At 29.3% G+C, this 12,871-nt stretch overlaps 1 protein-coding gene across 3 annotated transcripts; it reads left to right on the top strand.

Annotated features, from left to right (window-relative positions):
* Positions 1-5,377: 5,377 nt before the first annotated feature.
* LOC107487735 (cyclin-D3-2) lies at positions 5,378-8,262 on the top strand. Of its 3 annotated transcripts, XR_001591818.3 has the most exons (6): positions 5,378-6,067; positions 6,148-6,337; positions 6,421-6,551; positions 6,778-7,106; positions 7,327-7,478; positions 7,914-8,262. XR_001591818.3 is itself a non-coding variant. In XM_052261470.1 (5 exons), exons 1-4 carry the CDS (start codon positions 5,534-5,536, stop codon positions 7,069-7,071), a joined length of 1,149 nt encoding a protein of 382 aa, XP_052117430.1. In that variant the 5' UTR covers positions 5,378-5,533; the 3' UTR covers positions 7,072-7,106; positions 7,327-7,584. The 3 variants fall into 3 exon arrangements, 2 of the variants coding, with proteins under 2 accessions (XP_052117430.1, XP_015963918.3); XM_052261470.1 differs by lacking the exon at positions 7,914-8,262 and having other exon boundaries at positions 7,327-7,584; XM_016108432.3 differs by lacking the exons at positions 7,327-7,478; positions 7,914-8,262 and having other exon boundaries at positions 6,778-7,264.
* Positions 8,263-12,871: the final 4,609 nt, after the last annotated feature.

Here is a 12,871-nt window from a genome sequence, read left to right as displayed (position 1 = left end):
TCTTGGTGTGTTGCTAAAATGGGGAAAATTAATTGCTGATGCATGTGGCATAGGACACACTCAATTCATGTAAAACCAAAAGGACAATGATGTGATATTGTGCTATCATGTTTTAGTTGTCCACTAGATATAAATGAGATTGACCTAATTGTTTCTGCCATTGGCAAGAAGCCGAATACATAGTGATAAATATTGCTTGTACATAATATATAAAGCGATACATACACTATGTTAAATATTCTCTCATTAGTGGTATATGTGAACTTTACGTTTTATCTACAAACTAATTTTTTTTTTTTTTTACCAAAGATAAGGAGATTCGAATTCACAATATCTTAAATGAGTATGAAGAGATTATGACCTTTGAGTTATAGTTCATTGGCTACAAACCAAGATTTTACATGTAGTTTTTTTTATGTGAAATTAATAGTTAAAAATCGTTAAATAATTGATATATTTGATTAAATTATCTAGTAGTTCTCAGTTATTAATTTTACGTAAATACAACTGCATGCAAATTTCTATCTTTATCTAATAATATTACAAATTTAATTTACTAAGTGATATAACTACCACTACAAATATGCCAATAGATAACGACGGTTTTCGACCGCCACAAAATAAATAGTGACAATTTGTGAACTAGTTTAAGATAAGGCACGGCTAAACCGTTAGCAACGACTTTTCTTGGCAGATAAAATAATTGCTGCAAATCAACATTTAGCAACGGATACATTTTGCAGCGGTTCTTCATCGTTGTTGGATCCTAGACTTTAAAAAAAAAATAATTATATATGCGGCAATCACAAATATAGTTGTTCACATACGCAAGACTTTATATGATTATGAAGATACAAAACAGCTTGAACGTTCGTAGTCAGTAGTTCTATGCTAAGAAGCGAACAAAAAATAGAGAAGACAATGTAAAGTAGCTAGAATATATATATATATATATATATGATTGAAGTTATACGAGGTAATAACCACAATCATGGTTGCTCCCTCTTCACATTAATGATAATACTGTAGCAAACTAAACTTCGTATATTTGATGAAAGAGTATATATATACTAATACTAATGTGTACATGTATGTAGCAGAAGTAAAGAAGGATAGCTGTCGCTTTAAAGGAACACAGTACGAAATGTATATAATATATAGTTGTAAATTTAGTAACATGGTTGCAATAGACAAATATGTGGTTGATTAAATTAAATTAGGCGCAAAGAGATTGCCAGTAGCATTTAGTAATTGTGTAGCAGCTGCTACCACAGAGTGCGCATTAATGCTTCAAATTCTACTATTATTATTATTATAATATATGTATAGTACAGAACCATGCAAATTAAATGTTTTTAATTAATTAATATATATGTCACATGTGATCCAATTTATTTAAGTCTTACCGTCTATCTAATAATTAAAAGAGAAATATTAATAGATCAAATTTTTTATTAATATTAATTAATATTTAGTCAATATTTTATTTTTATATTATTAAATGTAAAATTTAAAATTTATTAATTTGAGTTTAGAGTATTAATTAAGTATGTGCTAAAAAGGATAATTTTATTTGTCATAAAACTAATATAATATATAAATAATTATATCTTTAACACATCATTTTAATCAATAATTTTTTGAATTTTTTATTTTTAGAATTTATTAATAATTGAACTCTAGACTTTTTGTATATAAAAATTCTCTGACATGGTGTTATGAGCCCATTTCTCCTAAAAATATAAACAAATAAAAAAATATATAAATATTATATTTCTAATATTGATCATCTATCATTCCTCTAATTAAAAAGAATAAACGATTTAGAATGTGAAAACCTAAATACACAAAGTATACTATATATATATATATATATCTTGTTGTATAAAAAATTTGACTCTAACAAAAGATAAAAACTAACGTGATAAACAATTTTGTAAAACTAACTGAATGGTTAATAAATAAATAACACCGGAAGACTACGTACGGCGTATGCATGCAGCATGCTCCTCCTCGCTCGGAGACAAGACGACCACAAATATTAACAAAAATAAAAGACAGAATAATGAGCTCTTTGCTTAATTATTCATTCTATGTTGTGGTGTGAGTGTCGTTTCCAAGCACATACATCCTTTCTTTCTTTTTGTTCACATTCTTCTCATCATATATACATATGTTTATGGCACTTTGCATGCCATGCATTTTTCTTCCAGACCCTAATAATATACCTTCCCATTTCTATTAATTACCATCATCTTTTATAAGTTTAAAATTTTAACTTATAAATTTATTAAAAAAAAATAGATCAAATCATAATTAGGTCTAAAACAAATAAAATAAAATAAACATAAAATAACTAACCAAAATAATCATAAAATAAATATTAAAAAAGTAATACTTATTTAATTTATCTTGACTAACAAGAGTTTTCAATACATTTTGTAAATAGTAAAATGTTTGATTTTTATTTTTTAGTTGTTGTTCTTGTAATTAGATCAATTGACATTTCTTGAACAAATAATTTAGTCATATTTATAATTTTTTTTTATTTTTTTAATTGTTGTTCTTGTAATTATATTAATTGGTATATGATACTTTTTAGTTTGTCTCACAGAACTCGTATTAAATAATATCTTTTAATTCGATAAATATTCTATTTAAAAATTTGTTGATAGTCAATAATAAATTATTATATGTATAAGACAGGATTCAAATTTTTAATATTTACTTAAAATAGAGAAGTTACTCAAATTGATTTGACTAATTATTTATTTATTGGCCACTTATTTGTGTGAAAGATTTAATTAATTAATTAAAATAAATGAGAATTAGTGATACTAAATGTGTGGAGTGGAGTGAATAGTAACGAACAATATTAAATAGTAATGATTCGTGTCTGATGCACGGAGCTGAAAAAGATTTGGCAGTGAAGCCTTGATTTTGAATAATGAATTCTTTACCTACAGCAAGTACATTCACGATTATTACTATATCAATTAAGGGTTGACTGGTCTCCGTTACTGCATTTCTTTTTAAATAACATGTACGTTTAATAATCAATTTTTTAAGTTATTCAATCAAATCATGCATAATTATAAATTAAAATTGACTTAAGTAACTCTAGTTTAGATTCTGCTAATTAAAATTTTCAAGTCTTCAAACACTCTATTAGTTTATTGCTTGAGTTAAAAGGGATGATAAGTATTATATATTTTCAAAATTTTCCGAGGAAAAAATAAATATACAGTTAACATATTAGATATAGAAATTATTAAATACTATAGATACATATAAGATATTAAATGTATTTATTATTATTTAATAATTTTTTAAATATTGAAAAAAAATATCAGAAATATGAGTTAAAAGATACCATTTCTCGGTTAATTTTTTTATTTATACGGAGGATTTTTTTTATAAAATTAAATTTTTTATTTTACAAAAATATGAAAGTAAATAAAAAAAGGTGAAATTGCAGGGGTGGCTTCTATTTTTTTTAATAATAAAAAACCAAAACCATCGATAACGATTTCCCTTTTCCTAATTTTCTAATTTGTCACACTAAAATTATTTGCAATTTTTTAGGAAACTTCTGGAGGGGTTTTCCTCCATCTTAATTTAAAAAAAAAATGGTGAGAGCTATTTGAGTTACGTTAAGGAAAAAAAAATAGTAAATTCAGACAATTTGTGTTTTTTTTTTTAAAATGATCACTAGAAAGAAATGATTTTTACATTTTGCCACACACTTGTAAAATACCAAAACATACAATTTTTTGGTTACACACCAACTTTGCTACCATAATAATTCATCATTATTCTTCTTAAATACAATATAAAAGTATTGTCGATTTGTTAAAATGTTTATTTTCTTTAATTTATTAATAAAAAAATAAAAATGCGATTCAAATAATGAATTATAGGATGAACTATGTTATGTTTTTTTTTTCAAAAATCGAAGATATTAGGTAAAGATATATTAATCTTATGCCTAAGAAATTAATTCCTCTTAGAATTTATAGCTTTTTAGTTTATCGGTTACATTATTTATAGTTGTCATATAAAAAAATATTTTTATAAATTTTTTGCCCCGTAGTTTTTGAAGTTGTCCTATTACTTTAAATTATTTGACAAGTAGGAAGGAGAAGGGTGAAGTGGTGAAGCTTCCGTTTTGGAGTGGTCATAGTCAACGCTTTACGATTCCCCATAATACATCCTTTCTAGTTTCCAGTATCACTGCCTTCTCTTGTCATTACCACATTATTACTTTTAAATATTTTTGTTTGTATTTTATTTAAAAAGGAGCACTTCTATCATTCTTTGTGAAGAAAAAACAAATGTATAAACCATATATATTTTTAATTACAAAATTAATGTTATATTCTATTCGATTGTATTTTTTCTTTTTTCTTTTTATGGTTCTGGCAATAATATAAAAGAAAATGCAAAAAGTGTTCTAAGTTCTAACAACATTTTATAAGATGACAGAAAATTTTTTAAAGTTTTTTTATCTATTTAATTAATTTAGAATATAAACTACACAGTTTTTGTTTTGTTTTCTTTAAAAAAAAGTTTTGAATTTTTTTGATCTTGCTCACAAGTATCATAATGACACTTTATAAACCAAATTAAATTACTCTAATAGTTAGTTTATTAGTCCACTTAAGTAAGTGTTGGGAGTTTAAATTTTGCTTTGTACATGTAGCAATCTATTGACCAATAACAAACCTTTAAACAGAAATCTGTGACAAATTAGACTTTAGTCTATCAAAATACCATAGGTAACAAAAAAAAAATAATGACACTTTATAAGGATATTATAAATAAAAATTAGATAGAAAATATAAAATTTAGAAATTTGTAATGTATTAATAACGTATTGAAAGAATACAAGTTTTCTTTCTTAACTTTCTTATTCAATAGTGTGATAGAATACTTATCAGGTAAATTGAAATATTTTTATGTATGGTAAAAAGTAATTGTAAATAGAGGATAAAATAATTAATAATACCTAAATAAATAAACTTAATATTCTATGAGTATAAAAATATTTTATATTATTATATATTCAATCATTAAATTGTAATTATATATTATATATAGAACATGATTCTTATCAATCCCTAATAATTAAATTAGATTATAACTACATATACTACATAGTATTTGTGTCAAATATATTAGAAATAAATGAGCATTATTAAAAATGTGATCAACTAGTTAAATAGTAAATAAAATAATAATAATAATTTTTGCGAGAGAAGGGAGGAGCGGGAAAAAGAAAGAGACAGAAAAGAAAAAGGAGGGAGTGAAAACAAAAAACAAAACAATTAAAGAGAGAAAGAGAATGCATACATATTACAAATACGATAGTTTTGTTTTTGTTTTTGTTTTTGGTTTTGGTTACTATCCACTCCCTACTCTCTCTACTTTGCAGAAGCAGAAGAAGCAGAGTAACACACTTTGCAACGTTCTGAATTCTGATTATTATGTAAAATCAGAGATACAGAAACAGAGAAAGAGAAAGAGTAGTGCCATGAAACAAACAACAAACAATGCAACAAACACAAACACCTTATCTGCTTTGAACATGAACATGCCTCACACACAAGAAGATGAAGAAGAAGAAGAAGAAGAAGAAGAAGAAGAAGAAGAAGAAGAAGAAGAGGAGGATGATGATTCTCCCTCCTTCTTCGATGCTCTTCTCTGCGAAGAAGAGAAGAACATTCTCGATGATGATGATGACAACCACCAAAGCAGCCTTCTCATGGACAATCGGGAACACGACCACATCCTCTCTCTTCTCTCCAAAGAGACACACACTCACACCATTCATGCTTTTCTCGAGGCTCCACGAAACGACGCCGTCTCCTGGATTTCCAAAGTTAGCTGCTTCTATGGCTTCACTCCTTTGACCACTGTACTTGCAGTCAACTACTTCGACAGGTTCGTCACAAGCCTAACGTTTCAGAGGGACAAGCCATGGATGACTCAGCTCACTGCTCTTGCCTGTTTATCTCTTGCTGCCAAAATGGAAGAGATCCATGTCCCACTTCTCTTAGACCTCCAAGTATGCTTCTTTTTCTCTAACTCTTCCTCAAGTTTCTTTCTTTCTTTCTTTCTGAACCTGGGGTTTTATTTTATTCATAGGTGGAGGAACCCAAGTTCTTGTTCGAAGCCAAGACTGTTCAGAGAATGGAGCTTCTTGTGTTGTCTACACTCCAATGGAGGATGAACCCTGTCACCCCAATTTCCTTCTTTGAACACATTGTTAGAAGGATTGGTTTGCATTGGGAGTTCTTATGGAGGTGCCAGCGTGTTCTTCTTTCTGTCATTCCCAGTAAGCATTTATTCATGCTACACCCTTTTCTATTAATTATATTCAGATTCCATGTAACTATTACTTATTATCATTCTATTCAGATTCAAGGTTCATGGGTTATCTCCCTTCTACATTGGCTGCTGCTACCATGATCCATGTTATTAAAGAGATTGAACCGTTAAATGCAATGGAATACATAAATCAACTCATGGGGTTACTCAAGACTAGTGAGGTTTGTGTTCTTGGTTAACTTCAATTGTTAATTTGTCAAATATAACAAAGGATTTGGTGAGTAATTGGGGAATCAGAAATGTTTGGTAACAAAAAAAAAAAATATTAGCCAAAAACTACCAAAACCATTTAGTTATTAAAGTACCCTGTAATAAATAAATGTTAAATAAGATAAGTTTAGACTATTTGAACCGATTGGAGAATTTATGGTGGTGGTGATCCTGCAGGAACAAGTGAATGAGTGCTACAAACACATAGTGAAACAATTGGTTTTGAATCATGAAGGCATTTACAATGTTTGCCAAAAACGCAAACGGATATCCGAACCAAGTAGCCCCGGGGGTGTAATTGATGCATCATTCAGTTGTGACAGCTCAAATGATTCATGGACAGCAGCATCTTTGATCTCTCCTTCACTATCAATGGAGCCAATGTTTAAGAGGAGCAGAGCTCCGGACCAGCAGATGCGATTCGCCACAGTAAATCGAGTGTCTATCAATGTTATAGATAGTCCTCCTTAATAATAACTTTAACTTTGTATTCTAATTCCAACATGGTAGGTTTCTTTGGCATATATATCTGGAATTCTGATATTCAAATGAACTGTATCATGTTCTTAATTTTACACATTGCTGCTAAAACATTTGAAATTCAATGAGGTTTGAGTGGAACATGGATATGATATTGAGTAGAAAGATGAATTGTGGTTTTTAAGTTTAACTTTGTTTCTTTACTTTCTTACTATCATCTGCCAATCTTATCTCATGTTTGTGCAGAATAAGATCTAGATATTGGAGATCGTTAACAGATAAAGAAAGATGGCTGAAATTTCTTTAGTCATACATTGCCATTGATGGAGGAAATCATACCATGCATGAATGTGTTTTGACAATAACATACCTAATTTACAAATCTGTTTATATCTGAGGTATGTATGTTTGACTCATTCCCTTTGCCTCAACATATTGAAAAGTATGCATGTAAGTCACCCAAATTTCTCGCTATTTACTCTTAGAGTTGTTAGTTATTAAACTCTTCTTTCGGTTCTGCATTCCACTCGGTGTAAATAACTTAAGTTGTAAATTATTAGCAGAAAGAAAATTCCAATTTCAAATGGCTTGATGTTTCAGTAATCCTATAGTCAGATCACACTTTATTTCTGTTTGACAATTCATTATGATAGTGTGGACTTTAAGCAGTTTTGTGTCTGTGGTTGCAAATAATTTAATACAATGTTTGTTGTTGTTATACCATATTATGAATGAGTCTGAGTCTATTATGTTATGTTAAAGCTTAAGACTATTCTTGTGTTAGAAAAAAGAGCACCAGGAATAATAATAGTATGTTGTTCCAATTAATGTAGGATCAGGGAGATGGGGGAACTCCATCATTGCTTGTTTTGTGGATTTATGTCACATTAAAGTGATGATTTGAGCCAAAACAAAAAAAATGCATTAGGCAAAGATATGTAAGGAAAGAATGATTAAGAGGAACTTTATAGCTGCTATATATCATGGTACTTGACCTCTCAGAATATAGGTGATGGGTGATTGAGAAGACTATTTCTTTTTTTTTTTTTAAAAAAATAAAAGAAGAAAAGTGGATGGGTTCTCTCTACTTCTCTTATAGCTTTTAGGGGTCTTGTCTTACTAGTGATGACTATTATGCTTGACAATGAAAAGTGAGAAATCAACAATGTTGACTATATATATAGGGCATAGGCACCGTCTTGACTTGAACAATCAAAATGGGTTCCAAAAAGACAATTCTTCTATTTAAGACTATTTATATGGTTATTTGTAAAGTTCTTACTTTTTAAAATTAAAGTTTTAAATAAATTGTAACAATGAATTTTAGCAAATTAAAATTAGGTTAAATTATACAGTTGGTCTCTATATTTTTAGTGAAATTACAAATTGGTTTTTACACCTTAAAAATTTGTAATTGGGTCCCTAAAGATAATTAAAATTTGTAATTTAGTCCCAGTTGTTCAAAAAGTGTTTACTTTTTGATTTAACAGAATATTCTCAAAATATTCTTTATTTTGAACATGTGACCTATACATGTTTGCAATAGGAACCAATTTGCAACTTTAGTAAAAGTATGGGACTAACAGTATAATTTAACCATTTGAAAATGACCAAAAACTCCCTAGACTATCTGAATTCACCCTACTCCTCCCCAACTCTCTCACTCTCACTTTCCAAAATGGCACTCCAATCCCAACGCTCTCTGTCTCTCACCTTGACTCACCATTGTTGTGCCTTTCGTCTCTGTCACCACGCTGAATTCACTAATAAATTGAGTTGCTATTTTTTTCTTAGACATTAAATTATTCGATTTGAGCATGCTTGGGATTGGAATTGTTCTCTTTCATTTATCGTCGGTGTTCAGTATTGGAATTGGAAGAGAAGAAAAAGTTGTCGGATGAGAGAGGCGAGATGGAGAAAGGAGGCGAGACCTGACTCGTGAGCACAAATGCGGTGGATCCGACGTAGTGACGGTGAACCGAGGTGAGAGATAGAGAGCGGTGGGATTTGGGTGTTGTTTTAGAAAATGAGAAAGTGAGAGTGAGAGTTGGAGAGGGACCGGGTAGGTTCAGATAGCCTAGGGTGTTTTTGGTCATTTCAAATGATTAAATTACACAGTTAGTCCCATACTTTTACTAAAATTGCAAATTGATTCTTGTTATCAAACATGTGCGGGTCACATGTTCAAAATAGAGAATATTCTGTTAAATCAAACACTTTTTGAATGGCGGGGACTAAATTGCAAATTTTAATTATCTTTAGGGACTCAATTATAAACTTTTAAAGTGTAAGAACTAATTTGCAATTTCACTAAAAGTGTAAGGACCAACTGTGTAATTTAACCTTAAAATTATTATAAGTTTTAATAAGGATAACTCACAAAAATTATATTTGATAGATTTAGTTTTAACATTTAAAATAGATATAAATATAATGAAGAATAAAAATAGATTTTATAAATTAAATTTAAAAAGTATATTTTCAAAATAATATACTTGTGCTTTCTAAAAGCTTTCCAAATCTGATTTTACACAAATTTAATACATTATTTTTAGGTAAATTTTTCGATAAGAGAGCGTTTATTAACTTTTTTTTTGTTACACTTTTTGGTTTTTACACTTTAAAAATTTGTAATTGGGTCCCTAAAGATAATTAAAATTTGTAATTTAGTCCCAGTTGTTCAAAAAGTGTTTGATTTAACAGAATATTATCAAAATATTCTCTATTTTGAACATGTGACCTACACATGTTTGCAATAGGGACCAATTTGCAACTTTAGTGAAAGTATGGGGACTAACAATGTAATTTAACCATTTGAAAATAACCAAAAACTCTCTAGACTATCTGAATCCACCCTACTCCTCTCCAACTCTCTCACTCTCACTTTCTCACTTTCCAAAATGGCACTCCAACCCCAACGCTCTCTGTCTCTCACCTCAACTCACCATCGTCGTGCCTTTCGCCTCTGTCACCACGCCGAATTCACTAATAAATTGAGTTGCTATTTTTGTGTTGATTTGTTGCTATTTTTTTCTTAGACATTAAATTATTCGCTTTGAGCATGATTGGAATTGGAATTGTTCTCTTTCATTTATCGTCGGTGTTCAGTATTGGGATTGGAAAAGAAGAAAAAGTTGTCGGATGAGAGAAGCGAGATGGAGAAAGGAGGCGAGACCTGACTCGTGAGCACAAATGCGGTGGATTCGACGTAGCGATGGTGAACTGAGGTGAGAGATAGAGAGCGGTGGGGTTCGGGTGTTGTTTTAGAAAATGAGAAAGTCAGAGTGAGACTTGGGGAGGGACCGGGTAGGTTCAGATAGCCTAGGGAGTTTTTGGTCACTTCAAATGATTAAATTACACAGTTGGTCTCCATACTTTCACTAAAATTGCAAATTGATTCTTGTTATCAAACATGTGCAGGTCACATGTTCAAAATAGAGAATATTCTGTTAAATCAAACACTTTTTGAATAGTGAGGACTAAATTGAAAATTTTAATTCTCTTTAGGGACCCAATTATAAACTTTTAAAGTGTAGGAACTAATTTGTAATTTTACTAAAAGTGTAGGGACCAACTGTGTAATTTAACCTTAAAATTATTATAAGTTTTAATAAGGATAATTCACAAAAATTATATTTGATAGATTTAGTTTTAACTTTTAAAATAGATATAAATATAATGAAGAATAAAAATAAATGTAAATATTAAAAAATCTAAAAATTTTATAAATTAAATTTAAAAAGTATATTTTCAAAATAATATACTAGTGCTTTCTAAAAGCTTTCCAAATCTGATTTTACACAAATTTAATACATTATTTTTAGGCAAATTTTTGGATAAGAGAGCGTTTATTAATTTTTTTTTTTTTACCATAATATTCCTTAACCTGACAAGTCAAGAATTAGAATCTCCGTTTTATTAACTTTATTCAATATGCGTCTACTATTTATGAATCCCAAAACTCTTGAATTGGTTCAAAGATGATATAATTTAAACAAAAATTTCTTGTGTGCTAGCAAATGAATGTTCATACTTTATGTCATTCATATTTTCAGTTTGAGGTTAATTTTTATTCTATGATGAGAGCAAAAATACTAAGAATTTGTTTATGATAATTGATAAAACTTAACTTTACAAAAATTTTAGTCCAAAATGTGAGACTGGTCAACGGAGAATGAACGCCTTTCAAATGACGAACTTTTATTTGGGGTATGGTGTTTGGCTTTGTTCTTCCGATGTGGTCCTTGTTTATATGCCAATTTTTTTCCTCTTGTTTTTCTTTTGCGTTGGTTACTTGGTTATGAGCACTATGTCCCTTGCGATGATGGTTTTTTGAAGAGGCCAACGGCGTGAGATTTTCAAAGTGACAGCTATGTTTCCTGGCAAACAATTATTATTTGGTGATATGATATCATAAGTCTGTTTCAAAGGAGTCAAATTCGGTAGTTGCATGCAGTGCTTTCTTTAATGTAAAGACATCGAACCACTAGGGAAAAAAAAGAAAAAATACTTAGATAAAATGAAGGTCCATTTCGGATTTCCTATGTCACTACAAAGTAGAAGATTGTGATGTAGTTGATTGAACAATTGAATTGTCATAGATTATTAATATTATTATGAAGAAACATTTGTAAAGTTGTATGGTAATAGGGACCACAATGGGTGATGGGGTGTGAGCAAGAGACAGGTAATGTGCACGAATATGCATCTAAAGTAGTTACCTATCATCACACCCTTTAAGACCGAGCATGCTTTTGTTGCACCAAGTATTAGCCTCTTTTTAATTTATTGCAGTCAAAACTGCCAAATTTATCTAAACAAATTAATTACGTGTCTGCAAATTAATTTGGGTGTAGCTCTATTACACTATTAGGTACTGCAACGTTGGGGAAAGAACACGTCTATGCACTCAACTATATTCTACTACTTGTGAACTCAATAGTCCAAAAACATGTCCTAACCAAAATAGTAGTGTCCTGTAATAATCTATATGTATGGAGTTTAATTTTGATGCATTAAAAATATAACATATTTTGTATAATTATTTGAATTACCATTAAAAGATAATTTTTTTATTGACATAATTTTATATAATTAATTGGAGCATATGTAAAATTAATTTATATTGATGGTATATCAAAATTAAAATTAAAATTTTAATAATTATGTTAATATATCCAATATCTCTTATAATAATCATATGTCAGGATGGTAATTGGTAAATAAGCACATTCTGCATCAAACAGGTTCACTAACCATATGGGCTTAGACCATTTTTTATGACCTGAAGCAGCCTTGGACTTAATTGAGAAAAATGGGCCAAATGTGGGTTGAAACTTTTTCTTGGCCCAAATAAATTGATAGGCCGAAACCCAGAAACTTTAAGCGAAGACAAGTTACTGACCAAAAACAAAAGAAGAGAACTTACGAAGTTTGACCAAAAACAAATGAGAACTTTCTGACAAATAATTGTTTCGCCGCTAGTCTGCTACGCATAAATATGACATGTAGATTTATAATTAAAATTAAAATTTAATTTAACATATTATTAACTCAAAAATATTTCACGCAAGTATTTTAACTATATCAACAAAGTTGTTTTTTTTTTGGACGGTCAACAAAGGTGTTTGACTTTCGTACTTGTTATTTTAGACTTTTTTTCATATTGACAGTGTAATATACTAATATTGTGATTGGGTAATAGAACAAATGTTTTTTTTTTTACATTAATTAATAAGGTACTAAAATTAGTTTTTAAAATGTTTGAATAAAAGAATAGAAATAATTTTAT

This window comes from Arachis duranensis, chromosome 5 (genome assembly GCF_000817695.3).
Source record: "Arachis duranensis cultivar V14167 chromosome 5, aradu.V14167.gnm2.J7QH, whole genome shotgun sequence".
Classification (NCBI taxonomy): Eukaryota; Viridiplantae; Streptophyta; class Magnoliopsida; order Fabales; family Fabaceae; genus Arachis; species Arachis duranensis.
The sequence above is the reverse complement of the archived record's forward strand: the minus strand, read 5'-3'. Positions and strand labels throughout refer to the sequence as shown.